This window comes from Manihot esculenta, chromosome 13, assembly GCF_001659605.2.
Source record: "Manihot esculenta cultivar AM560-2 chromosome 13, M.esculenta_v8, whole genome shotgun sequence".
Classification (NCBI taxonomy): domain Eukaryota; kingdom Viridiplantae; phylum Streptophyta; class Magnoliopsida; order Malpighiales; family Euphorbiaceae; genus Manihot; species Manihot esculenta.
Window position 1 is genome coordinate 11,200,092 of NC_035173.2, and position 27,806 is coordinate 11,227,897.

Below are 27,806 nucleotides of genomic sequence, written 5' to 3' on the forward strand. Positions count from 1 at the left end.
ATGAAGGTCTTTGCAGGAAAGGAAAAGTGGACAGCAACATCTCTGAAGAAGACAAAACAGCAGACTGTTGTAACTTGCTGGATGTGGGTGATTTGCCCAGTGATTTGCCCAGAACACCAGAAAATCTGCTCAAATCACAGCTCAAATCAGACAGCAGGCAGACAGAAAACCAGCAGACAGAAAATGCACCAGAACTGAAACCCTTGCCTAACCACCTCAAATATGCCTACTTGGGAGCTGGAAATACACTTCCAGTAATCATCTCCAACCAGCTCAGCCAAGAAGAAGAGGAAAAGCTCCTGGATGTGTTGAGGAAACACAAGAAGGCAATTGGGTGGACATTGGAGGACATAAAGGGTATCTCACCTCAACATGCATGCATCGGATACTTATGGAGGATGAGTGCAAACCTGTTCGTGAGGCACAAAGAAGGCTGAATCCACCTATGATGGAGGTTGTAAAGAAGGAGATTGTGAAGCTCCTAGACATTGGGGTAATCTACCCCATTTCTGACAGTAAATGGGTGAGTCCCATCCATGTGGTACCAAAGAAGACCGGGATTACCATTGTCCCTAATTCTGAAGGAGAGCTAGTACCCACTCGTGTACAAAATGGGTGGAGAGTTTGCATGGACTACAGGAAGCTCAACACAGCCACAAGGAAGGACCACTTTCCCTTGCCCTTCATGGACCAAATGCTTGAGAGACTTGCTGGAAAAAGCCATTACTGCCTCCTTGATGGATATTCTGGATTTTATCAAATCCCCGTTGCACCAGAAGACCAAGAGAAGACCACTTTCACATGCCCATTTGGCACATTCGCATTTAGGAGGATGCCCTTCGGTCTTTGCAATGCACCAGCCACTTTCCAAAGGTGCATGATGAGCATTTTTTCTGACTATGTGGAGAGGATCATTGAAGTCTTCATGGATGACTTTACTGTGTATGGCAACTCATTCCATGAATGCCTAGCCAACTTGGAAAAGATACTTCAAAGGTGTTTGGAGACAAACTTGGTTCTCAACTATGAGAAGTGCCACTTTATGGTCAGCCATGGCTTAATCTTAGGCCATATTGTTTCAGCAAAAGGAATTGAGGTGGACAAAGCCAAAATCGACACCATCAAAAATCTGCCCTACCCAACCAGCATTAGGGAGATTCGATCATTCCTTGGACATGCTGGTTTTTACAGGAGGTTTATCAAGGATTTTTCTAAAATAACTCAGCCTCTTTGCAGATTGTTACAGCAGGATGTACCATTCAACTTTGATGACAGCTGCAAATCAGCCTTTGATTTGATCAAATCACTCCTAATTTCTGCCCCAGTCATCCAGCCACCTGATTGGACCCTTCCATTTGAGATCATGTGTGATGCCAGCAACTTTGCTATAGGTGCAGTATTGGGACAGCGCATAGGTAACTCTCCTCATGTCATTCATTATGCCTCACGCACCCTAGATGCTGCACAATGCAATTATTCCACCACGGAAAAAGAGTTGCTGGCTGTTGTGTTTGCATTGGAGAAGTTTAGACCCTACCTACTTGGTACAAAGGTGATTATATACTCAGATCATGCTGCACTAAGGTATTTAATCAAGAAAAAAGAGTCCAAACCTAGGCTGGTGAGATGGATATTGCTGTTACAAGAGTTTGACTTGGAGATCCGTGACAAGAAAGGCAAGGAGAACCTTGTGGCTGATCACCTCAGCAGAATTCTGACCGAGATGGAGACATGCCCCATCAATGAGACCTTCCCCGATGAGCACCTCTTTGTTGTCCAAGAAGAGGAACCATGGTATGCTGATATTGTTAACTTCCTTGCCATAGGTGATTTGCCCACTGATTTGCCCAAACACATAAGAGACAAGATCAAGAAAGAGGCAAGGTATTATGTGTGGGATGAGCCTTACCTATGGAAGCATTGTGCAGACCAAGTCATAAGGAGATGCATCCCAAACCATGAGATCACATCTGTCCTAACTTTCTGCCACTCTTACAGCTGTGGAGGTCACTTTGGGCCACGCAAGACAGCCTTGAAAGTCCTTGAAAGTGGATTATTTTGGCCTAACATATTTAGAGATGCTTATTTATTTTGTAGGTCATGTGCAAGATGCCAACAAACGGGAAACCTTGGCAAAAGAAGTGAAATGCCACAAGCACCCATTATGGTGTGTGAAATCTTTGACATATGGGGCATTGACTTCATGGGACCATTCCCACCTTCCTTTGGCAACACCTACATACTACTTGCTGTGGATTATGTGTCTAAGTGGATTGAGGCCAAAGCAACAAGAGCTGATGATGCAAAAACAGTGTGTGATTTTGTAAAATCCCACATTTTCTCAAGATTTGGACTGCCCAAAGCCATGATCAGTGACCGAGGCACCCATTTTTGCAACAAGGTAGTAGAAACTCTCCTCAAGAAGCACCATGTCATCCATAGAACATCTACTGCCTATCATCCTCAAACCAATGGGCTGGCTGAAGTGTCAAATAGAGAGATCAAGTCCATCTTGGAGAAAATGGTCTGCCCAAATCGAAAGGACTGGAGTACACGCCTCAATGATGCCTTATGGGCATATAGAACAGCATACAAAACTCCAATTGGGATGTCTCCATATAGGCTGATTTATGGGAAAGCATGCCATCTACCTGTGGAACTTGAACATAAAGCCTATTGGGCTGTGAAGAGCTGTAATCTTGATGAAAAAGAAGCTGGAGTTAACAGAAAATTCCAGATTCAAGAGCTTGAGGAGATCCGGCGTGATGCATATGAAGCTTCATGGGATTATAAAGCAAGGACCAAAGCTTACCATGACAAGAACATCTCCAGAAAACACTTCCAGGTTGGTGATAAGGTTTTGCTCTTTGATTCCAGGTTCAAATTATTCCCTGGAAAGCTTCGGTCTAGGTGGATTGGGCCATTTTTGGTTGAGCATGTTTATCCACATGGAGCTGTTGACATTAGAAGCCCACAAACAAGCAAAGTTTTCAAAGTTAATGGGCATCGTTTGAAGAGATTCTATGAAAGTTTTACTGTCCATGTTGTGGAGGAGGTTCCCTTGGATCCCCCTTCCCAAGACTGCTGAGCAAGACACTGAAGTCCAGCCCAAGACAGAAAACAGGGCGCTACTGGGAGGCAGCCCAGAGGCAGTGATTTGCCCAGTGATTTGCCCAATACTTGCTCAAATCGCCGGGAAAATCGACTGAATGTACCATAGTCACAAGTGATCGGGGCAGTGATTTGCCCAATTGCCCAGATAATTTGACCAAGATCACCGGTCCAATCGCAAAATCAAGCACATCATCAGAAAAGGGCGTGAACAGTACCAGCCCAGCAACTGCAAAGGAGAAGCGGTCTGGCCAAGTGATTTGCCCACTGCTTACCCAAATCACTGGGCAAATCACCCTGTCATAAATCCAGAGGGCCAGCATTTAATGATCAGGGCAGATCACATTCCCTAATCACTTTAAGTAGTCTTTTCTTTTATTTTTAATCTTTACGCTAAACTACTGTTTTATCTCTTCTTCTTCTTCAAGATTTCTCCTTTCCTCTCCGACCACCACTCACCCACCGGCACCATGGTAAGGATCAAGATGAAGGCCACCGGCGGACCGTTCATGTGGAAGAAATTAGGGCTTCCGAGACCCGTCCCTTCCGACAGCGATGACGAGGCGCAAGATGCCCTTCCACCAGCCACCGCCAGCGCCGAAACACCACCGGCCACAAGCACAGGAACAGGACGCACCGATTCACCGGCCGTCCAGATATATCGCCGGCAAAAGAAACGGCCAAGAACGCCGCCATCCACATTAGCCCCGACGGCAGGCCCTGAGGGCAAAAAGTTCCCCGAAACCACCACTCCCACCGGCCACAGCCAGAAACGGCCAAGAACTCAGTCGCCACCGAGGTTCGAGCCAGAACCGGAACCTACCATCGCCAAAGACACTGATGCGCCAACTGATTCCACCAGCGATGTGCCCAATGATGTGCCCAACGCTGTGCCCAGCCATATGCCAAGCAATGTGCTTAGCGATGTGCCCACAGACACACTCAGTGATATGCCCAGCAATTTGCCCAGGCCAACACACCCAGATCACATCGTCAAAGCACTGACATTCAACAAAATTTCTGAACGCACCAGGCTGCTTAAAATTTCATCCTTACCATATCATCCAGGTAAGTATATCCATCATGCCACCCTTGGAGCACTGAAACTACATTCCCAGGTACGTTCTCTAATTTCTGCTATTGGCTGGGACACTTTCTTCCTCCTGCGCATGCCATCCTTCCTGGAACTCACACAGGAGTTTTTCACCACATTTTATTTTGATAAACCTGCCATGCACAACATACACACACCTGGCACCATTGGATTTAGATTGTTGGGGAAGCAATTTCGCTTATCCCTGCAGGAGTTCGCCATAGCCATGGGCTGTGAATGCCCACAGTCAACCTGGGACTTCCCTGCTGAGTTTGATCAAAACTCTGCGTACTTGGAACTCAGTGATAATCCACCTGACTCATACTCACCCACTAGGTCCAAGGACCTATACCTCAGCAACCCCAGTCTGAAATACCTTCACAGATACCTGGCCTACACATTCTCTGGGAGGAAGGATGCCTCCAACATCCTGACCAGAACTGAGTTGTATTTCCTTTGGTGCATGCACAGGGGCAGGAAAATACATCTTGGATATTGGGTTGCCACCCAACTATCCAGCATTATACAATATAATAGGCCCTTGATTTTTGGTCCTTTGATCACTGCCATTGCAGTGAATCTCAAGCTATTGCACCCCGCATATACTGACCTCTCCCCCACCCCCAAAACAACCCCCTTGGACTTACGCACATTGGATGATATGGGGTTGCTTTGTAAGGTGGGGGATTTTTTTCTATTGCACCTGCAGGTCCAGTAACGCCACGCCATGAGCGTGTTTTCAGAAGGAAGAAAGTCACCATAAGCACCAGCACACAGCAGCCAGCCTCCACCACAGAACCAGTAAATGAGGCAACCCAGGCAATAGGCCAAGGACCAGCAAATGAGCCACCACCAGCAGCCCCTCAGCAGGATGCTCCTCAGCCACACGAAGACGAAGCCCCCAACCAGACAGTCGAGGCTCGTCTCAGTAGGATTGAGGACTAAATGCAGAGGATGGAGCACTTGTTGAACCTGCTGGTGGACCACTTTCTGCCCCAGCACCGTCACTGATAGCGATCTGCCCAGTAATTTGCCCAGTACTTGCTCAAGTCACTGGTCAAATCACCCCCAGGCCAGGAAATCTCTTTCCCTTTCCTTTTTCATTCTTTTATATATATACTTACACATTGAGGACAATATGTGGGATAGGTGTGGGGGTACTGGAGAGTCTTTATTCCATTCTTTTGATCTGTCAATCCTTTTGATTTCTTTTTGTTTCTTTTTGTTTTTTTTTACCCCTTTTTGCACACACCAGAATTTTTTTTTCACACTCCTAGCACACACACACAGAATTTTGTAGCTAGTTGCTTTACTCAACATAAATAACAAGGTTGAAAGAGTGCCCTTATCTCATGACCCCATTGATTGGCCACCCCTCTAAGCCTTAGTTGAATTACTCACAGTATGCTACCTTCACTTAGGAAGTTCTTTACTTGAATTGAACCCTTAAACTTGTTGTGGTCAAGGGAAATTAAAATACAAATACATGCAATCACAAAGTGAGTGTAACTCCCTATGAGCTGATTTGCCCAAATTATCATGAAAAACCAGCACAAAGCACAAATCACAAACTTGTTCCAATGGTCTAAGACTATGAACTGAGCCTAATAGCCACTTGGAGAAGTAACTGACTGAGTAACCGGGGGTGTATCACCCATGCACACAATCGCGTAAAAAGGTCAGTAATTTTTTCAAGCAAATAAGTTTCGATGGTCTAGACTATGAACAGAGCTAGTAGCCACTTGAACAAGTGACTAACTGAGTAACCGGGGGTGTATCACCCATGTACACAATCGCGTAAAAAGGTTAGTGACTTTTTCAGGCAAGAATAAGAATAAGTGCTGCTGAAAATAAAAATATAAATAAAAAGGAGAAAGAGAGAAGGTGGCAGGTCACTCCTAGGGGTTGCATTAAAACTAACATAAAGGAATAAGCATGATTGATTCAAAAACCTTTCTCTTGACCATGGTAGGTGAAAGGAAACAAGGAAAGGAGAGGATGACCTTAGTGCATGTACTCTATACTGTGATAATTCAGATTAGGAGTCTAGGGGGAGCTGATTAAGTGGTACTTAGGCTCTAAGGAAAAGGGGCTTGATTGGCTAAGTTATTTGTTGCTTGAGGACAAGCAAAAAGCTAGGTGTGGGGGTATTTGATCAAGCACAATTTAGCCACATTTTTATTATCTCTTTTATTGCTTATTTACACATTTTCTAGCTTAATTTATGGTTTTTATCTTGTTTTTACAGAAAAGGAAGAATCTGGAAAATGGGAGAAAAAGTGCAGAAAATTTGCAAAAGGATGATTTGCCCAGTGATTTGCCCAAAAATCTGCTCCAATCACTGCCCAGATCAAGCTAAAACAGATACCCAGAGGCAACAGACAGCAGTGACATGGGCAAGCGATTTGACCAAGACAATCGAGAATCACTGGCCAAATCACTCGCAGAGGCATAGAGGACTGACTCACAGAGAAGCGATTTGCCCAGTGATTTGCCCAAGAAACTGGTCAAATCGCCGGGCAAATCACTTTGATAGCAGAAAATTACAGTAGAGCGGGAAAATGGACAGCAAACAGAAATCCGAATTTTCAGAAGTCCAAATCCAATCCAATCACTACCAACACTTATCCAAGAGCCACGAAAGAACTTCTCATCCAAGGAAATCCAATTGCAATTAAATTCAACATCAAAAGAGGAGTCCAACATCAAATCAAAAAGGGATTTCAAAACCCTAGACAATTCTTCAGCTATAAAAGGGTAGTCTCAAAACCAGCAAAGGCATTATGGAGATAGCAATTCAGCATACTCTCCCCTTCGCCAGAAGCTCTGCAACTTTTCCCTTTTCTCTTCTTTTAATCTTTTTGTGTATTTTAGTCACCATGAGTGGCTAAATTCATTATTTTCTAGTTGAAGTTGAGAATATTCAGATTTGTGATGAATTGGGAGGTTTAATACTCCATTGTTGAACTCTTGTTTGTTTCAATATTTATGCAAACTGATCTTTTCCATAATTATTACTTTGCTTTTAGAATCAATAAGGGCCCATTGCTTTTAAATTGCTTAAGTAATATTGTTTGAATGATTTAGGTCCGTAATTGCTTAGGTTGTTCAAATACACATTTAATTAAGTTGCATAATCTAAACTTGACCACGCGGTTGGCAAGGATAGAATTGGGTTTTTCTAAGTCTTAATGCAATCAACAGTTGTTCGATGCTACAATGCCCCAAGGACGTTCCTTGGCAACTTGTTGATTAGTGTTTGATTAGCGAACGTTTCCTAATCAAACTAGAACTAAGGAAGAATTTGGATTGTGAGAAGCGTCTTCCACAACCAAAACTGATTTATTGAAATCAAATAGGAGTCTTTAATAATCAATGATCAATTCTGAACAAACTGAATTAGACTCACACTTCAGCTAGAATCTCTTTCTCATTGAAATTCTCATCTATTTAAATTATTGCTTTCTTTTGCTATCATCAAATCAAACCCCCATCTTTTAATTATTTGTTATTTACTCATCTTGGTTATTATTAGGAAGATCTTTAGTGTCAATTCCCTGTGGTTCGACCCTATTGCCACTATCTACAAGTTTATTGTTGATTGTTTAATAGGTTTATTTTTGACGGCTTCGACAACCGCCTATCAGTGGTATTTGTGCAATTTATGGACTTCCAACAGATATGTGCCTCACACTCCAAGAAGATCAATAACATGTCAATGCCATGGAAAGCTTTGAGGGGGCATCGACAAAAAAGGAGGTATGTCTCTTACTCCAACACATACAATCCAGGACGGAGGGATCATCCCAATTTCAGCTATGCAAGGTCCAATAATTTTCAAAATTTTCAGCATCATTATTCTCAACAAGCACCTCCTCAAAAGCAAGATATGCCTCTTAAAGATATTATTAAGTCTCTTCCTAATTATGTGTATAGTTTAGAAAATTAAATGAGCCAAATGGCTACATCCATAAGTAGATTAGAGTCCCAAGGAAAGCTACCATCTCAAATAGTAGTCAATTCAAAGTAAAATATAAGTGCAATAACTTTGAGGAGTGAAAAAGAGTTGTAGACAGTTCTACGAGGATAAAGATTTGGGCAAATCTCAGTGACAGACCTGCAGAAATTCTGCAGAAAAAGGGAGAAAACTTATTGTAAAAACAAACCAGCAAGAGAAATTTATCATTTCACCATCCATTCCCGAGAGGTTTGCTAAATCTAAGAAAGAAGAAAAGTAAAAAGAAATTCAAGAGACTTTTTGCAAGGTTGAGATAAATATTTTTTAACTTGATATTATTAAGCAAATGCCTAAATATGCAAAATTTTTGAGAGAATTTTGCTTCAAAAAGAATAAGTTTTCCGAGAATGAAAAGGTAAGTGTGGAGGAAAATATTTCTACAGTTATTCAAAGGAAATTACCTCTTAGATACAATGATAGAGATATATTTGTTATTTCTTGTACTATTGGTAATGTTGGATTTAAAAAGGCTATGTATGATCTTGGAGTCTCAATTAATATCATGTCTTTGTCCATTTATAATTCATTGAATGGTGGTCCCTTAAAGAAAATAAGTATTGTCATCCAACTTGCTGATAGGTCAATTATTTATCTTAAAGGTTTTTTGTAAGATATCTTAGTCTAAGTTGATGGGTTAGTTTTTTCTTGCAAATTTTTACATCATTGATATGAAAGAGGATAAAATTAATATTACATCTGATATTTTATTGGGTAGGCCTTTTCTTAGTATGACTAGGACTAAAATTGATGTACATGATGGTACACTCATTATGAATTTGATGGAAAAGTGATTAAATTTTATGTTTGTGATTCTTTAAAATTTCCTAGTGATATAACTAAAGGTGATGGTATTGATGTTCTTATGACTTTAAGCCAAAATGCATTTGAGTTTAGTCATGTTGACAAGTTAAATGCTGTTTTATGTAGAACTCCAGCCACGGGCAATTTTGAGGATCAAAATTCCAAGACAGATGCTGAAATCAAAGAAACAGTTTATTCTTTAGGTTCTGCACAACCTCTAGACCAACCAAGCTTGCTCGAAGATTGGCCCAAATCTAACTCATAGTTACAGCCATCTGAAGGCACTTGAATTGGAGTTAAGCCTGCTACCCAATCACCTACAAAATTCATACCTAGGGGCTGGAGACACACTTCACTTAAAGGAGAAGAAACTAATCATGTTACTTCATGAGTACAAGGAAGCAATATGATGGAATATAGCCAATGCAAAAGGCATGTTACATTTCTTGCTTTATCATGTTGGGATCTCTTTTTCTGCACCAATTACTTGAGCCCTGACTTATGCCTTGTCCATATCAACTTATTCAGGGGAGTATTGTTCTAACTCTCTTTATATAACTTTTTATTTTTATACACATTAAAGGCAATATATTGGTCAAGTATGGGGGAGAAAAATTATATATGCTGCATTTTCTTGTTTTATTCTGCATTTTTTTAATTTTCAACTTTCATGCATTTCCTTTTACTTTCTTTTTATGCATTTTAGTAGGAATTTTGATTAAGCATTGCAATTTGATTGTTTCACTCGCTTTTGAATTCTTAGAAATTTGGATTGAATCATAAAGAGTATGTTAGTATTTATGTGGATAATTGTCTCGATTTTCACATTACTTACAATAGTCTTTGATAATTATCTTGAAGTATAAATAGTTGATCTTGAATAAGATGTATGTACTTGCATGATTAAGCACTAGTGGAGTATAACTAGGATGTGCTAAAGCTATGAATTGTTAATTTTTCTAGAACTTTTATCAAAGAAATAAGGTGTTCAATGTACAAAAAAATTATTTAAAAAAAAGCATAAAATATATCTACTTCGCTGGTTAAGTGACCATGAGTAGTGCTAGTAATATATAAAATTGTCACCAATTGAGTAACCAGAGGTGAGTATCACAAATATATACCTTCGCGTCAAATGAGTGGTAACATTACAAGGAAGAGATGAATAAATGTTCATAAATAATAAATAAAAAGTTTTGGACACCTTATTTTTAGACTTAAGAACTAGTTTAAATAATAATAGAATTGGCTAAGGTAAGATCTAGTGACTATTCCATGAATGCTACTTGATTATTTGTGTGATTGAGTATTAATATCTTCAGTTCTCCCATTTATGTCAAAGATTTTGTTGGAATTATTGTTTGCAATGTGACTACTGGGATTATTAGTTATATGCATATTGATATGTTGTTGTACTTCAATCTAAAAGTTTAGATAAAAGAGTGGAGTTGATGATCTAAATTGTTAGAATGCTTGAGGTCAAGCATGCTTCAAGTGTGGGGAAATTTGATAGAGCACAAATTTAGCATATATTCTCATTCTTCTCTATCACCGATCTAAGTGATTTTCTATTAATTTAGCATATTTTTTCATGTTTTTGCAGAAAAATAAAGAATAGAAAAGATGAGACAAAATCAATGAGAAACGAAGTTGATTATATGCAGTAGCTTAACAAACTTGACCAAAAATTTACCCAAGTCTCTGAGCAAACCTCCGAATAGCAATAGAAGCATACATGAGGCGGAAAAAGAAATGATTTCAAATCTTTCCATTAAAAAGTGTGCGATCTCACGCGTTTTAGTCCAGATTTCACGACATGACCTCTTCCAAAGATCAGAGAATCTCCATCCCCTTTAGGAAGCAAATTAAGAGAGTTATTTCATTGAAAATATTCAAATCAAACTCTTTTAGGAAGAAATTTCAAGAACATTTCTCTAGAGTTTTGCTATTTAAATTTCAAGAGCATTTCTCTTCAACTATAAAATAAATTATGTGCAACCACAATGTTCCAAAAATCCAATGGACCACACATATGGGAATAAGAACTCAAGATAAACATAAGAATGTAAATATTGGCATGAGATATCTATACGCCTAATCAAAAGAGAAAATTAATTAGTCAAGTCCATTATAGTAAGTATTGATTAAAAGTGTTTAAGTGTTGGGCTTTTAAATTAGACTAATTGGCTGGAAAAGGTACAACGTTTGCATCATTTTATATTTTAATTCAAACGTTTAAATTTTATTGAATTGATCCAATATTGTATTTGAGTATAATTTTAATCATTTTTCAAAATTAAATAAGCAATCCAATTGTTAAATATGCATTCCATACTTTTAACAGTGATAGATTTTGTTTTGCAACAATAATGATAAAGGTATGAACTGCATAATTTAACAGTAGATAATATATCAGTTGAGTATAGTTAAATGTGAATTAATATTATTTTTATATGTGAAATTAATTTATATCTAAAAAATAATAAAATATTATATGTGTCATGCCATTTAAATTCTCACATTTTAATTTTGAAAATTGACCAAAACTATATCCAAATGTAAATATTAAGCAAATTCATCCAAAATTTAAACGTTTGGATTAAAATGAAAATGATGTAAATGTTTAGACTTTTTCAGTCATTAGCCTTTAAATTAATATAATTATAATGAGACATATTAATTAATTGGATCCAATTACTTAATTAAATGATCAGTCAATTTGAGAGTAAAATATAGATTAAGTTAGGAGAAGAATCAACCCAAAGAGGCTATATAAACCTTCTTATGGCGGAAACAATAAGGTGTGCCAATACAAAAAAAAATTTTCTAAAAATTTCTCCCTCTCCTATTTCCTTCCTAGGAAATTTGACTGTTGTTGATATTCTTTGAAAGTTCTTGTCCTTTTGTACTCACGTGAATTATTATCGAAGGTAATCAATTTGAATTATTGTAATTGCAATGATCCAGTTTAAAAAAAAATTATGAAATCAAGAATTTAATCTCCCGAAAGTAAAAAAAAATTACACCATTAATTCAAGAAAGCAGTTGTTTGATGGTTTCTTGTCTTTCTTTGGACATTCAAGATTTATTTTCTGCTACCATATATTTTTTTATGATCTTGAAAAATCAAAGAAGGACCTTGTGAGATTTTAGAGAGGAGGACTAATTGCTTATCATTTAGCTTTATCACTAGGGTTATAACAAATTAACAGTGTCTTTCATGTATTTATATTAAAAAGATATAGGTGTAATCCTTCTAACCTAGTGAGATGAGAGAATATTCAATATACGAGGAAAAACGTACGAAGATTATTTTTAAAAAAGAAAAATTTTTAAGAAATAAATTAGATTAATAACATAATAATATTATATAAATAATCAAACTTAAAACTACTGAAATAATTTAGTTTAACTATTTTAAATCCAATGCTAAAAGAAGTCCAAAAATTATTTGAACGATTGGAGCGGAAGTATTATGCTTAGTATTAACTGAAAGAGAATTCAATGGAACAAGGTATAAGTCATCTGAAGTTTTGGTAGCAAGGCTCTAGGGTTGTTATCCTACGGGATATTTTGGTTTGTTCCTTGTCTTTTTGGTTTGTGTTTTTTATGTTATCTTTCTTTAAATTTTTTCATTTAGCATGTCACGTCCTATCAAAGATATATTTGATAAAACCTGATGATGGGAATTTAAAAAGGATGTGTTTATATTAAATTTTTCCTGAATAAAATTCTTATTTATCAAAAAAAAAAAAAAAAAACGAAAAGAGTATGTCTTGAAAAAAGAAATTTAAAACCGTGTCTTAGATGAGGACTCAGCTACCACATCCTGAAGTCCGTATTGATCTATCCTATTAGCTGGACATGTTGTGGATGAAATTGACTACTCCTCATGTGAACGAATGCAAGGTGGTCCTATTTGGCTTCCCGATATTCGAGTCTCGTTCCATTGTTTTCATTTTTTTTAGGATCATCTATATATATCAAACGTTCTTAATTAACACCACTCCTATATCATTAATATTCCAATTCATTTACCAGATTAAATATTTTCTTTTAATTTTATATTTTTCAGAGGAATTATATGAAGTTAACTATACTTAATTCTATTTATACTAGCAGAGAAAAACCAACAATGGTAAACCCTAACATCGTATCATGCACTCCATAAGTCCAGTTATATTATAATAACCTATTTATGAAAAAAAACTTAATTAATAACCAACATATATTTTCAGTAAATCAATAACTTCAAAATATGATATTGCATATTATAAAATTTGATTTCTTAAAACTTTATTTATTTTACGAAAAATAATTTATAAGGGATTTATTTTTCAAAAATTATTTTTCACTTTTATATATTATACTATTAAAAACTAACCTGTATTATAAAATTAATAAATAGTGTAAAAAAGTTTTCAAAGTCTGTAAATAATTTCATCTTTTGAAAAGAAAATGTTATTTTCTTAATAAAATGACTTATTTTCTCAAAATACCAAAAAAATATTTATTATTTATTGATTTTTCTGAATGGTTCAAACACTAAAAATGCTGAAAATATTTTTTCTATAAATAACTTTCACTCAAAAAATGAAGTTTATATTTGAATTGATTGAGTATATAGATTATTATATATATTTTGATGTAGTGAGAATTTTCGTGATGAAAGGCAGATCAAAGAGTAAGCATAAAAGTAATGAGGAGGAAACAGAAGCCAGCAGAAATTACACCTTTCAAATTAAACGTTGTCTGCCACTTTTGCTAGGTGATGAGCTTAACAATCATTTAAAATATGTATATGGATTGAGATTGAAATTTTCTTTCTTGAAGGTATTTATTATTAAATTAAATTTAAATTCATATCAAACTTTTACGAGTCTCTAATAAATATATTTAAGATAATCTCTTTGATAATTTGACTCTAATTATATTTAAAGTAAATAATTCATTATCTTACCGAGGATAAACAGTTACAATACCATTGAATTAAACCTAACAAGTTTTCATGTTATAATCTCTTAATACGTTAATAGTTTAGCTAATTTTATCTAGTTAAATTACGTCTTTCAAAAAAAGAAATTACTCTATAGGTACAATGATTATATTGTAAAACTTCTTCTCTATTGTAGAGACAATTCTCACTTAGATTAGATCTACATAAATTCCTTTTTCGTCTCTTAAATTGAAGTTAAAAAGAAATAAATCGTATTATCAATATATGAGATTTTATATCGGTCTCACTATGATTTCACACTACCGTGGATTCATATGAAACCAGTCTAGGCGAGTATTTTGCCTATGATACACTAGAATGCAATACCATGTATTCAAAAGTTTGATATGGAAAGAATTGTAAAAGAAAAGAGCCACCACTTCTAGTGCATTATACAACCCAGCTGTCATTCTTTTTAAAGGGAAAAACACAAAAGCTTTATTAAGCGAAGGTCGAAATATAAAATCTCTAAATATGCATGTGAGATATGCATTTTGATAAAATTTAGATAATCGATCCAGGATATTTTTGCTATTGATGCTCAAAGTTACCCCATATAGAAATTATTATGTAAAAGGATGAATGAGTTCATGCGAGTCATAGATATATATATGTAAAGCAGTGATGATGACTGAGAAAAGGGGTAGCTGCTTACTTACTTCCAAACCTTGCCAAAGCAAAAGGTAGAAGAACAAAGAGGGGTTGCGAAAAGAAAAGAAAGCAAAATGATAGATAATTTTGTCTCATATAAAGACAATATATGTACATCTATCTTTTTGCTTCTCAAGTGATAATATTAGCTAAAGAGCACGAAAACAAAGGTAGCATAATAAGGTCGTTCTCAATTTGCTGACGTTTCGCTTCTTGTCTCGTGCCATTTGCAGCCTTTTGACAAAGAGAGAAAACGTTTCTGTTTTGTCATTGCCTTTTCAGCTGGACCACATCTAAAGTAAAAACAAGCCAAACCCATCTCATTATCCACCCAAACCAGCCAGTTTCTTGTAAGCCATTTCAGTCCACAACCATTTAATCGTTTTAGACATCTGGGACCCAAGCTGTGGCAAATACTGAATTGTGACCCTTCCATGTGAGCACTAACATATCTTCTTCTCTTTTCATCCCCCAACCACTAGCATGTTCATCTAACAAAGACTTTACTTCTCTAACAGTCTCTTCACAGAATTGAACGCTAAAAAAGCCAGCGTTCTTCATCCTTTGTGATAGTTTAATGCCAGATTCTAATCTTTCCATCCTTTGGAACCCATCAAAACTGATGATATTTTCAATTTTGTGACCAATATCAGATTCATATTCAATCCTTTGGGAGCTATCTTTGGGAAGGAAAGTTTCCAGGGCATCCAATGGTATCCATAGATAATTGAAGCAAGTAGTAATCCTGGAAGTGAGACTTGGTGCACTTAAATCACAATCCTCATCGACGACAAGTATAATACAAGGATTAAGGCTTTTAATGAGACAAAGAAAATCATCGCGTAGAGAAGAGTCTTGCACTCTTCCATTTTGGTCATCCGACAAATATCGCAGCCAATTTTGGCAGTTTATTACCAAGGCCTCATCGTCCCTAAGGTCTAGCAAAGGAGTCAAGTGATTCAATAATGACTCAAAGTAGAAACCAGAGGATTCTTCGCTCATAATTTCAGTTGATATGGAGGAAGAACATGGGTCATCAATCACATTGAATTCAAATGGGACATCCCTAAACTTAGCGAAATTGCCCAAACGAAGACCAACTTCTTCAGTTGATACATTTAGCAAAGGAGGAACTGGTGGCCTACAAGATGGCACGGTGATTCTAAGTGAAGGTGGCCCTTCTGGCCTTTTGGCCAAAGCATCTATGAGAGTAGGCCACTGCATACAGTGAGTGATGCTAAAATCTAAGATATGAACTTTTGGGCAGCCTTCAATTGCCTTCAAAATTGCGCTATTTGATGCACAAAAACCAAACCTGTGCCAAGGGATTAGATCAACATACCCGGCAAGCTCAGTCACACTCATTTGTCTCCTTTGGATTGTGCTGCTACCATCAAAATTAGTCGCTGCAGGACAAACTTTCGATGACCTAGAGATAAGTGCCCTTAGAAACCAAGAAGTGAGCCTTTGGTTAGGATCACCCACCAAAGAAGCAACATTATTGAGCACCCACATCACTTGTTGAGCCAAAGTCACATCGTTGTTCTCAAGGGCACTTGCGCAGTGAAGCAGTAGTTTCTCTATGCATGCTCCATCAAGACTACCAAGACACCCTTGAAGAGCACCTGAGAGAGAACTTTGAGGGTTGGTGAAAAGGCTGGAGTTTTGAAGAGGAATGGATGTAGTTGTGTTTGCTCTTAGTTCAGTTTTCATGGCTGAGAGAAAACTCAAAGAGAAAGGAAAATTAAGGAGATAAAACTATTAGGGTTTGTTGTTGCTTTAACGTGCATGGAAGTCTGAAACCTTCAAGGAAATTAATAGGAAGATGAGAAGGGAGGCCTTTCTGAGTTGTTCATTTGACACGCGTCGGTTATACAGCAGTGGATCGGATTGCAGAGCTAGGGTTTATCTAGTTATAGATTTTAATTCTCCCATTTTTAAGAAAATATGGGATCTGTAACTTGCAAATCTATGCATAATTTTTGGTTTTTGTCAAATGATTTTGGTTACTTGGAGAGAGACAGAGAGAAGGAATGGCTTTGAGTCTGCTACTTGAACCATATATATAGTGGAGAAAGGAAACATCATTCTTCAATGATTACCCAGATAATATGAAACAAAAATTTGAACTTAAAGTACCTTGAGATTACAATAAAATAACAACAGTATCAGGGTTAGCATATGTATAGTTAGAATTAATTTGTACCTCTCTTTTATTTTTATATTTGGATGAATAATTTTTGCATCACCTCTAAAAAATAATTAGTGTACATGTATCAAAATAAAATAATTATATTAAGATCCATACGAAAAATGCGTAAAAATTATATATTTATATTTTAAATTTATTATAAATTGAATCTAAATGATAAGACATATATGAAAATCTTTTAATAATCATGGTTTGATTCTCCTTCCCTCTCCCAAATGCGTATCGATAAAGAATAAAATGCAGATCGGATCTAAATTAAAATTATCTGAAAGCTACAATAAAACTCATTTCTAAAGATTGTGATGCTAGCTAATTCAATATGGCCTTAGTTGGTTTCTTCTTTCATTTGAGTTTGAATTTCTATGCCCCTTGAAATGTAATACGGTCCTAACCGCCTAATTAGTGTTTTAATTAATATTATCATGTTTAGTTACTTTTTACATTTAATAATTTCCATTAATCGAGCACGATCATATATTAAAAGATTATACGAGAAAATTTTAAACTCAAATATACGTATAAATATCGATGGCTATAACATTATTATTCTTGTATGGACTAAAATGTATACACTTATCTAATTAAAAAAATTACACATTATAAAAAAAATAATAGTAAATTTTATCTAAAAAATAATAAGATGTATATATAAATATAATATTCTAATTTTTAATCAATTGAATGTATAAATTAAATTAAACACTTGGGTGCATACAATAATTTTCCTTCAATTTATACTTAGGATTCTTGGTCTGAATAAAGAAAGCACTTCCTAATCACTCTCATTCCCAATGACCAAACATGTATTATAGATGCAATTTTTTCTATTAGTTAAATTATATTGTTCCCTCATTCTTTTCATTAAAGAAATATCAACATATAATAATTGAATTTTATTGTCTGTGACTTAATTAGTAGAATTCATCTTGAGTGTAAAGCATAGGTTAAGAAAGTTGTCTTAGCCGGCTACTCTTTTGTCGGATTTGTTCCCATGGAATGACACTTAAGACAAATCCTATATAAATTTGTTCTAAGTAATGTGGCTTTTCTATTGAGTTTAGTGATTGATGGCTACCCTTCATTGTCATATATATATGAGATCAACTTGATTGGTTGTGGCATGTGATGCCACAGCTAAAGACAAATTAGACATCTTGCCTCCAGGACAAATAGGAGCTATTTCACTAAAATGTCACTCCGTGTAATCCATAAACACCATAGAATATTTGCCTAAACTTTTCCAGCTTTGTTTCTTCTGCTTCTGCCAATAATTTTTGCCCCTCATGTAAATCTTAATTGGAAATTTATAAAACAGACTCAGGATCTGTGCTCCTTCATTCACATAGGTGCAACTATATATTTATACATTACAACAAACTTAGGTTCTAACATCATCATGTTCATGATCTTATTATATTAGATAACATTAAGATAACATATTCAGACATTAATATAATAACAACATTCACAATAATATTATAAATTAATATGAAAGTATTGTTTTTTTTTTTTAAATGAGAATTGGGGATTGGGGAGTAGAAAATGAAATATTTCGAATTTACTCAGATGCCGTTACCATCAGGCTAATTCATGCTAATAAATGCTAAATTTATTGTGAGACCCAAAAACAGTTATGCTGGGATTTCAATCTCACATTCTGCATCCAAGAAAATATTATATAATATATAAATTTTAGTAAAAAATTATTAAATAATTTGAATTAATCAATTTTGAGTGTCTAAAAAATAGGTCCAAAAGTTATTTATGTCAGTTTTGATTGGACCATGTTGTATCAGAGAATTATGCTAAATTAGTGAACTTACAAGCAAAAAGCTATTCGTATATAAATTCTAAGTAAAAAACTATTAAATAACTTGAAAAAAATAAATTTTATTTATAATAATTTTAAATTATTATTAAACTGTTATCTTAAAAATACTAATATAATAATTTTATAACTGCCGCTAAAATACTGTTGTGCAAAACTTAAAATATGGTAACCATTCACGGTTGCACTCTCTAATAATATTATTTTAAAAATCCAAATTGATTTTTTTAATTCAAAGTGCAATTATCATTGCACTTAAAATAACTGTTATAATGAGGATAAAGTTTGATACTAGGGGAGAATAATTTAGAGGGATTAAATTTAAAAAGCAAGCAGGGGAAAATTTTCTGTCCTATAATTTTTCTGATTTGAACCATCAGAGATCTTGGTAAGTACTCTATAAAATTATTAGGTCCTGCAAAAGCCGTAAGGCTTTGCCAAATATGAAGGCCATGTGCCTGCGCATTCGCAAGACAATAATCCAATAAAAACCCTATGATTTGGATGATACATTCCTTTGCTGGGAAAAGAAGGTTTTCACCTTGTTGGTGCTTTGAGTCTTGTCTCCATTATTAGCACCGTACTGTGTCTGTGACAGAAGCAATTTACCTATATATAAAAATTCTTTATTTATGTAATTAAATTAATTTAAGGATTAATAAAACATAAATGTTTAAACGAAATGACTTCGCATGAGAGCTAGCCATGTAGGTTTAGTCTTCTGGATAAAAGTTATCATTTCAATGATTAATAAATATTGATTTTTTATTGTAAAATTAAATCTTAAATTATCTAAATATTAATTTTTTATTGTAAAATTAAATCTTAAATGATCAGAAAATTTTAATTTTTATTATAATTATAGTACTTTCACTCGCATGGACTTCTGACACGAAGCAACTAATTTTAAATTTTACCACAGATTTGCATCGAGTCTAAATTTTATTGCCGACGTCTAATAGAAATTCACGATATCTTTTTAAAAAAAAATTTCGAGATGCACGATTTTTAAAAATGTGACGAAAGCCGCAGACTTGTTACAAAATTCGAGACGAAAATTTCATCATTTAGAGTTAATTTTACATTTTAATTATTTTTTAGATATTTTTATAATTTTACATATTATAATTTTTTTCTATTATAAATAGTCTTTCTTAACTATTTGAGACTCACTTTTCAATTTTTAAAAAATTTCAATAAAAATTTTCGATTTTTAACTTGAGTTTAATCAGTTTTTTATTAACTTTAAAGATATTAAAAATAAAAAACATAACTTTCAATAATGATCAAATTTTGTTGCTAATTTGGATTATTAATGACGAATCTTTGAATCCATCGCTAAAAGTCAAATTTTTATATCTCAATGAAAATTTAAAATTACATATAAAATTAATCGTGATAGCATGAGATATAAGATCATATAATATATAATATAATATTAAGGCAAATCGACAACTTTAGCTCTTAAAATATGAGTCAATAGTTTTATAAACTTTTAAATTATTTTTAGGATTCAAACCTCTTAAATCATTAAAATAAATTAAATAAATTTTTAATTTTTTTAAAATCAAAATACAAAGAAAATTCTTAAATTTTAAAAATTAATAAAATTAACATTTATAGTACAAATAAATTGTTTAACATTTAAATATAGATCAAAGATATTTGGTGATAATTAACCTATTTCTAGTTCCAATACAGTCAACGTTGTGCAAAAAAAAAAAAAATTTACTACATAGGGTGGTCATAACTATCCTAATTGTCCAATATGCAAGTTTGTGGTATATGTCGCCTTTGTCAAATTGTAATTCTATATATCTTCTTGACAACTCTGTCTATTCAATATTTATCGTGTATTTAAACATACATTCGTGACCAATGAAAAAATAGATATTTTATCAAAATTTTAAAATTTTTCCGTGGTATCAGAGCAAAAATTAGCTTATCAACCTCTCATTAATAATGGTTACCGCTTCTCAAGCTTTGATTTCTTCTCCCTCTTCAAGCTTCCTGTCTTTTCTAAATATCAACCAATAAAACTAACATCCTCTAATTATCTCATTTGAATGGCATTATTACTACCAATTATAAATAGCTACAATCAAACCAAACACATATCTAAAATAGCGACTGCACCTCTTTCTCAATTTCAACCTAGTGATAATCCTAATCCAACATATGATCTATGGTATTAATAGGATCCGTTAGTCCTCGGTTATTTTGCAATCTCCAAAGATTTAACTCCTCAAATAGTTTGATCTCCTGCAGCTTGTGATGTATAGGTCAGATTAGAAACTATTTTCAATAAAATGCATATTTGCACGCTTGTATTTTAGTATTTTTACCTATTAGATTCCTTAACTTTAATCATGACTTAATAAATATTTACATTTTAAAAATATTACTTTTAAATACGTAAATGTTTTTAAAAAGTTATTTAAGCACCTAAACTTTAAAAAAAATATACTTTAAATACAACTTTAAAATTATGAATTTGAAAAAAATTATTTTTAAACACAACTCTAACACTATGGATGTAACCATAAATTTGAAAAATTACTTTTAAACACAATTTTAAAACTATGAATTTGACAAAATTGTGTTTAAAAGTAACATTTTTTTTTAAATTAAAGTGTTTATTAGATCACGATTAAAATTAAGATATTTGATAGACAAAAATATTAAAATATAGGTTAAAATATAGGTGTGTAAGTATGTATTTAGCTAACCATTTTCTCTATAGAAATATGTACAGAAATCATGCAATTATCAAAACAATTGAAGTATTTAAACAAAGGTGTTTACTAATGCTTATATGAAAAGGGCAATAAACATTGCTAATTAACTTGCTGCTCTAAAATGTGATGTACCTGAAAGGATCATTTTTAGTCACATTTTAGAAATCCTTGATTCTTTTTATCATCTGTTTATTCGGGAAATTGAAACCAAAGGCACAATAATCTCTTATCGTCATTTATACGCCATATTTTTAAGTGAAGAGTAACAATTGAAATTTAAATCCTTGTCAGTTGACTCTATTACACTGTTTTCTACCGTTATATGCTCACTTCTTTGTTGGATTTTCAACATGATTGAACGCAGTGAAAGAAATAAAAAAAATAAAACTTTTTATCAATATGAATCACGTTTAAACAAATAAAGCAATAATATTGAAGAGAAAATAAATACCTTTTATTTTTTTTACAGTAAAAACACGAGATCGTTCATTTTGACTGGGTTGTTGTAAATAAAAAATTGTTCAAGTGTCCGGTCTCTAGCGATGTCCACACAGAATGACGATAAAAAACCCTTAGAACTGTTCTAAGGATTTGAGAAGAGGAGAAATTTTGAGCGCGCTCTCTGTCTTAATTTCTTATAAATTCTGGGAGCTCTCAAAAAGTCTCTTCAAACTGACTCTCATAAGAGGTCTTTTTATACTAAAACTCTAGAATTTCAGTATAACAATATTTATTTATTTATTTAACTAAATAAATAAATAAATTACAACTATAGTCTATAACTTTAATAAATAGACCATATAAATTTTAGACAATTTTAAATATTTAAAGATTTTTAGTATAATTTTAAAGATTTAAAGATTTTTAGTATAATTTTAAAGATTTGAATAGTTTAATTACCACAAAATAAATTAAAAATAAATGAATTAACAAATGATGTAGATGTGATGGACCGTAATATTAGAACTAGCGGACCGGCCCAAACGCGACCATTAGACGGCAAAAAGCGTTTTGGCCATAACTTTTACTATCAGTGTCAAAATCACTATTAAGACCCTAATTTGGAAATGTCGTTCAGAGATCTATGCCCTTTAACTACCTTTGGCTATGTAACAGCCCGTCACGAGACCTAAAAATGTTGTTTAGGGTCTTAAATGGCTTTTGAAGTTTTTTATCAATATTTTTTAGATTTTTGCGTACGCCTATTTAATGAAAACGCCATAACTTATTTTCTATTTAATTACAGATTTTTCTCTAAATCTATCTAGAGTTTATTTCTTAAAAGCTTTTACGCTACGTTAGGTGGTATTAGAGCATGGTTGCAATAGTGGTGCTCTTCGTGACGGTGATCAGGAGGGTGGAACCCTACAGGGGAACATGGTGTTGCAACAATTGGAGCAACAGATATATCACTTATCCAGGCATTTTGAGGAATGCTTTTAGGAGCTTGCAAATCTTCTGGATGCTTAGAGAGTCAGATCAAACAGGGAAAGGAATGATATAGGAGACAGTCAGAATATGCTGCTCATGGTGAACCTATCAACAGACTAGACCCAGCATGTAGAAAACCTGCTTACGAGGAGGATGAGTCGAAAGAATAATTCGATCCAGAACCACTTTGGTTCGATCAAAACCAATGAAGGACCGGCTATAAGCAGAGGTGGTATAAAGGTCGAGATAGTGGAGATTTCCAATTAAAGATAGATATCCCTTACTTTAATGGTAGTTTAGGAATTTAGGAGTTTTTAGATTGGATTGCTGAGATAGAAAGCTACTTTGAATATGCAAAGACACTGGCAGAAAGGAGAGTAAAATTAATTGTTTGTTATCTGAAAGGGATGACTTCAGCTTGGTAGGAACGAGTATAATCTAAACGGGAGAGAGAAGGAAAATTTCCTATCCGAACCTAATATAGGATGAAACATTTGTTGAAGTTATAATTTTACCATCCAATTATGAACAAATTCTGTTCCAACAGTATCAGAGATGTCAACAGAGCAGTAGGAGAGTTTATGAGTATACAACTGGATTTATGAGGCTGGCAGAGCAAAGCAATTTGTTAGAATCTAAAGGGCAGCAAGTTGCTCGATATTTAGAAGGGTTGTGGGTGAATTTGAAGGACAAAATTAGAGTGCAGATAATTCAATCTTTGAGTGAAGCAAAGAATATAGCTCTGAAGGCTGAATTAATGCAGTAGGAGAGAGGCAGGAGAAATTTTGGTGGATTCAGAGACAGTGCAAGGTCAGAGAGTGTGAGTAAGACTACTACGAACTGGCTAGAGCGTAGTACTTTTAGGAAATTTAACAGATAGCCCATGGACGATAAGGTAGCAGGCAAGCAACCTTTGAATGTGGGTCAAAATAAAGAAGCGAAGAAGGTAGATAATTCTTATGCAAGATCATATGTTGGGAAGTGTTTTCGGTGTAATTAAGAAGGTCATAAATCAAATGAGTGTCCTACCTGGAAAAAAGTTAACGTGTTGGATCAAGAGGAAGAAGATGAAAAGATAAATTGTGAACTAGATGGGTCTAACGAAGAAGGAGAGAACTATAAATTAGATGAGGAAAAGACTTATGTTGTACGGAGGATGATGCTGGTCCTTAAGTGTATAGAGGAATCGCAACGACATCAGTTATTCAGAACTCATTGCACAATTGGTGACATGTTGTTTGGTGTTATAGTTGATAGCGAAAGCTACGAGACTATTATCGAGAAGGAGATTGTAAAGAAGTTGAAACTACCTTTTGAGAAGCACTCGAAGCCTTATTCGTTGGGGTAGAATAAATCTGATATTGAAAAAATAAACATGACAACACTGTAAAGTGTCTTTCTCTATGGACGAATACCAAGATATTGTATACTATGATGTGGTAGACATGGATGTATGTCAATTTTTGTTTGGCAGGCCCTGGCAATATGATATTGATTTGCAATATTCTACAAGGAGTAAAGTTTACAAACTAGATAAAGATGGTGTGAAGTTTCCATTGCTTCCTTTGAAGAGTAAACCTGACATACCAGATAAAAACATGTTCTTGACTTTAATAGAAAATTTTACTGCTGAAGTTAAGAAAACAGGAAAGGGACATATTTTAATAATGAAGCAAATTTTGATGAATAAGCCTGAAAAGCAAGTGGAGGAGCAACTAGAATTAGTCCATCCTCTATTGTAGGAATTCAAAGAATTGATGGAGAAGGACACACTAGATGGGTTACCACCCATGAGAGATATTCAACACCAAATCAATCTTAATCCTAGTGCTAGCCTTTCTAATTTACCTCATTACAGGATGAATTCAAGGGAGAGTGATATTTTAAAGGGAAAAGTAGAAGAATTGATGCGGAAGGCATTGATTTGAGAGAGTTTAAGTCCGTGTAATGCCAGCTTTGTTGACACCAAAGAAAGATGGAAGCTGGAGAATGTGTGTTGACAGTCGAGCAGCCAACCGAATTACAGTGGGTTATAAGTTCCCAATTCTGAGGCTAGATGATATGCTGGATAGGTTGTATGGAGTGAAGTGGTTTTCAAAACTAGATTTGAAGAATAAGTATTATCATATTTGAATTAAACCGGGTGACGAATGAAAGACAATGTTCAAAACAAAAGAGGGACTTTATGAGTGGTTGGTTATACTCTTTGGGTTGTCAAATGCTCTTAGTACATTCATGAGGTTGATGAACTAGGTATTTAAACCATTTATTGGCAAGTTTGTTGTAGTTTATTTTGATGATATTTTGATTTATAGTAGTAGTGAAGAGGAACACTTGACCCACTTGAGAGCTTGATATATAGTAGTAGTGAAGAGGAACACTTGACCCACTTGAGAACTATGTTAGTTGCCTTGAAAGATAACCTTTTGATATTAATCTTAAAAAGAATAGCTTTCTAACTAAAAAATTAGTGTTCTTGGGATTGATGATTTCGGATGAGGGCATTCATGTTGATGAGATAAAGATTGCAGCAATTAGAGACTGGCCTACACCAAAAAACATTTCTGAATTACATAGCTTCCATGGGTTGGCTACATTTTATAGGAGGTTCATAAAAAATTTCAATAGTATTATTGCCCCAATGACAGAGTGTCTGAAGAAAGGGACGTTTCAGTGAGGAGAAGAGGCAACCAATAGCTTTGCCATCCTTAAAGAGAAGCTATGTACAATACCGGTACTTGCACTTTCAGATTTTGACAAGTTGTTTGAAGTAGATTGTGATGCTAGTGGCATAGAAATAGGAGTTGTTCTGTCTCATAAGAAAATACCAGTTGCACTTTTCAGTAAGAAGATCAGTGATGTGAGACACAAATGGAGCACTTATGATAAGGAATTATATTTTGTATTTCACGCTCTTAAAACATGGGAATATTACATATTTGAAAAGAAATTCATGCTTTATTCAAATCATAAGGCTTTGAAGTACTTGAATAGTCAAAAATAGATTAATACTAATATGCATGCATGGTGGTGTCAATACCTGCAGAAGTTTCATTTTGTTTTGAAACATAAATCAAGTGTACAGAATCGAGTAGTTGATGCTTTGAGCCAGAGAGTGACACTGCTGCTGACTTTGAGTCAAGATATAATTGGGTTTGAGCAGTTGAAAGGGGAATATGTACAAGATATTAATTTTGTAGAGATATGATCTCAGGTATCCACTAATCACCCAATTTCTTCATTTTATTTATCTTACGGTTACTTGATGCATGAGAACCAACTGTGCATCCCGAAGACGTCCTTAAGGGAGAAGGTGATTAGTGTTGCATGGAGGCAGATTAGCAGGTCACCTTGGGAGGGACAAGACTCTTGCAACTGTCAAGAAAAGGTTTTACTGGCCACACCTAAGAAGGGATGTCTGTAGATTTTTGGAGAAGTGTTACACTAGTCAGAGATCTAAGGGCCAGTCCAAGAACACGGGATTATACCTGCCTTTGCCAGTCCCAGAAAATATTTGGGAAGATATCTGTCTATGGACTTTGTGTTGGGACTGCCTTGCACACAAATAGGCGTTGATTATGTTTTTATTGTGGTTGAGAAATTTTTTCAAGATGTCACACTTTATTCCTTGTAGGAAAACCTCAAATGCAGTTGCTATTGCTAGGCTGTTCTTCAAAGAGGAGGTTCGTCTTCATGGATTCCAAAATCTATTACCTCAGACCGTGACAGCAAGTTCCTTAGCTATTTTTGTTAGACACTGTGGAAACTATTTGATTCTTCCTTGCAGTTCAGCAGTACCGCTCATCCACAGACTGACGGGCAAATGGAAGCAGTCAACCAGACCCTGGGCAACCTGATTCGCAGTCTTTGTGGGGATAAACCGAAGCAGTGGAATTTTGTCCTTCCTCAAGTTGATTTTCTTACAACAATGCAGTCCATAGTGCTATTGACCGTTCACCTTTTTCTGTTGTCTACACCAAGGTGCCACAATATAGGTTAGATTTGATCAAGCTGCCAAAAGGTGTAGATGCTAGTGTTCCAGCAAAGCTCATGACCGAGCAGATTGTGGATGTGCAGAAGGAAGTCATGCAAAAATTGGAGTAAGCAAACTCAAAGTACAAGCAAGCTGCAGATAAGCATAGATAACAAGAAGTCTTCCAGGTTGGAGATGGAGTGATGGTGTTCTTGCACAAGGAGATGTTCCCGATTGGTACATACAGCAAGCTGCAGCCAAGAAGTATGGATCCTATTCAGTACTTAGGTGCATCAATGACAATGCTTATGGACCCTATTCAGTACTCAGGCGCATTAATGACAATGTTTGTGTGATAGATCTCCCAAACACCATGGGTATTTTCAAGATATTTAATGTGGCAAACATATTTATGTGTCATGACTCTGATGCTTTTTTGTATCCAAATCTTCTGCTCCACTCGAGAACGAGTTTTTTTCCAGTGGAGGAGACTGATGTGGACAAAATGGACCGTAATATTTAGAACGGATGGACTTGTCCAAACGCGACCACTAAGCGGCAAAAAGCATTTTGCCTATAACTTTTGCTACGAGTATTAGAAAACTATTAAGACTTCAATTCAGAAAACTCGTCCAGAGATCTACACCTTTTACGTGCCTTAAGCTGCAGACTGACCCATCACGAGACTTAAAAATACTATTTAGGGCCTCAAAGCTGCTTCTAAAGTTTTTTATTAATATTTTTCAAATTTTTGTGTACACGTATTTAAGACAACTATCATATTTTTATTGGATAGCTTATTTTCTATTTATAATTACAAACTTTTCTCTAAATTTATTTAGAGTTTATTTTTTGAATGCTTTTACGTTGTGTCAATAAATAATTGTAAATTAATTTTATTTTTTTTTTTCAAATTTCCATATTTAAATTTCAATTAAAATGAAATTAAAGAAA

The 27,806-nt window shown here is 34.8% G+C and overlaps 2 protein-coding genes across 2 annotated transcripts; one reads left to right on the forward strand and one right to left on the reverse strand.

Moving 5' to 3' along the window:
• The first annotated feature begins 3,581 nt into the window (after positions 1 to 3,581).
• Positions 3,582 to 5,149, forward strand: LOC110602062 (cell surface glycoprotein 1-like). The gene is made up of 3 exons (XM_043949329.1): positions 3,582 to 4,229; positions 4,416 to 4,506; positions 4,914 to 5,149. The coding sequence occupies exons 1-3, from the start codon at positions 3,582 to 3,584 to the stop codon at positions 5,147 to 5,149; spliced, it is 975 nt and encodes a 324-aa protein (XP_043805264.1).
• Positions 5,150 to 14,520: 9,371 nt separating this feature from the next.
• Positions 14,521 to 16,726, reverse strand: LOC110629728 (scarecrow-like protein 32). Its single transcript, XM_021776822.2, has one exon. It carries the CDS (start codon positions 16,381 to 16,383, stop codon positions 15,055 to 15,057), a length of 1,329 nt encoding a protein of 442 aa, XP_021632514.2. The 5' UTR covers positions 16,384 to 16,726; the 3' UTR covers positions 14,521 to 15,054.
• Between the last annotated feature and the right edge of the window lie 11,080 nt (positions 16,727 to 27,806).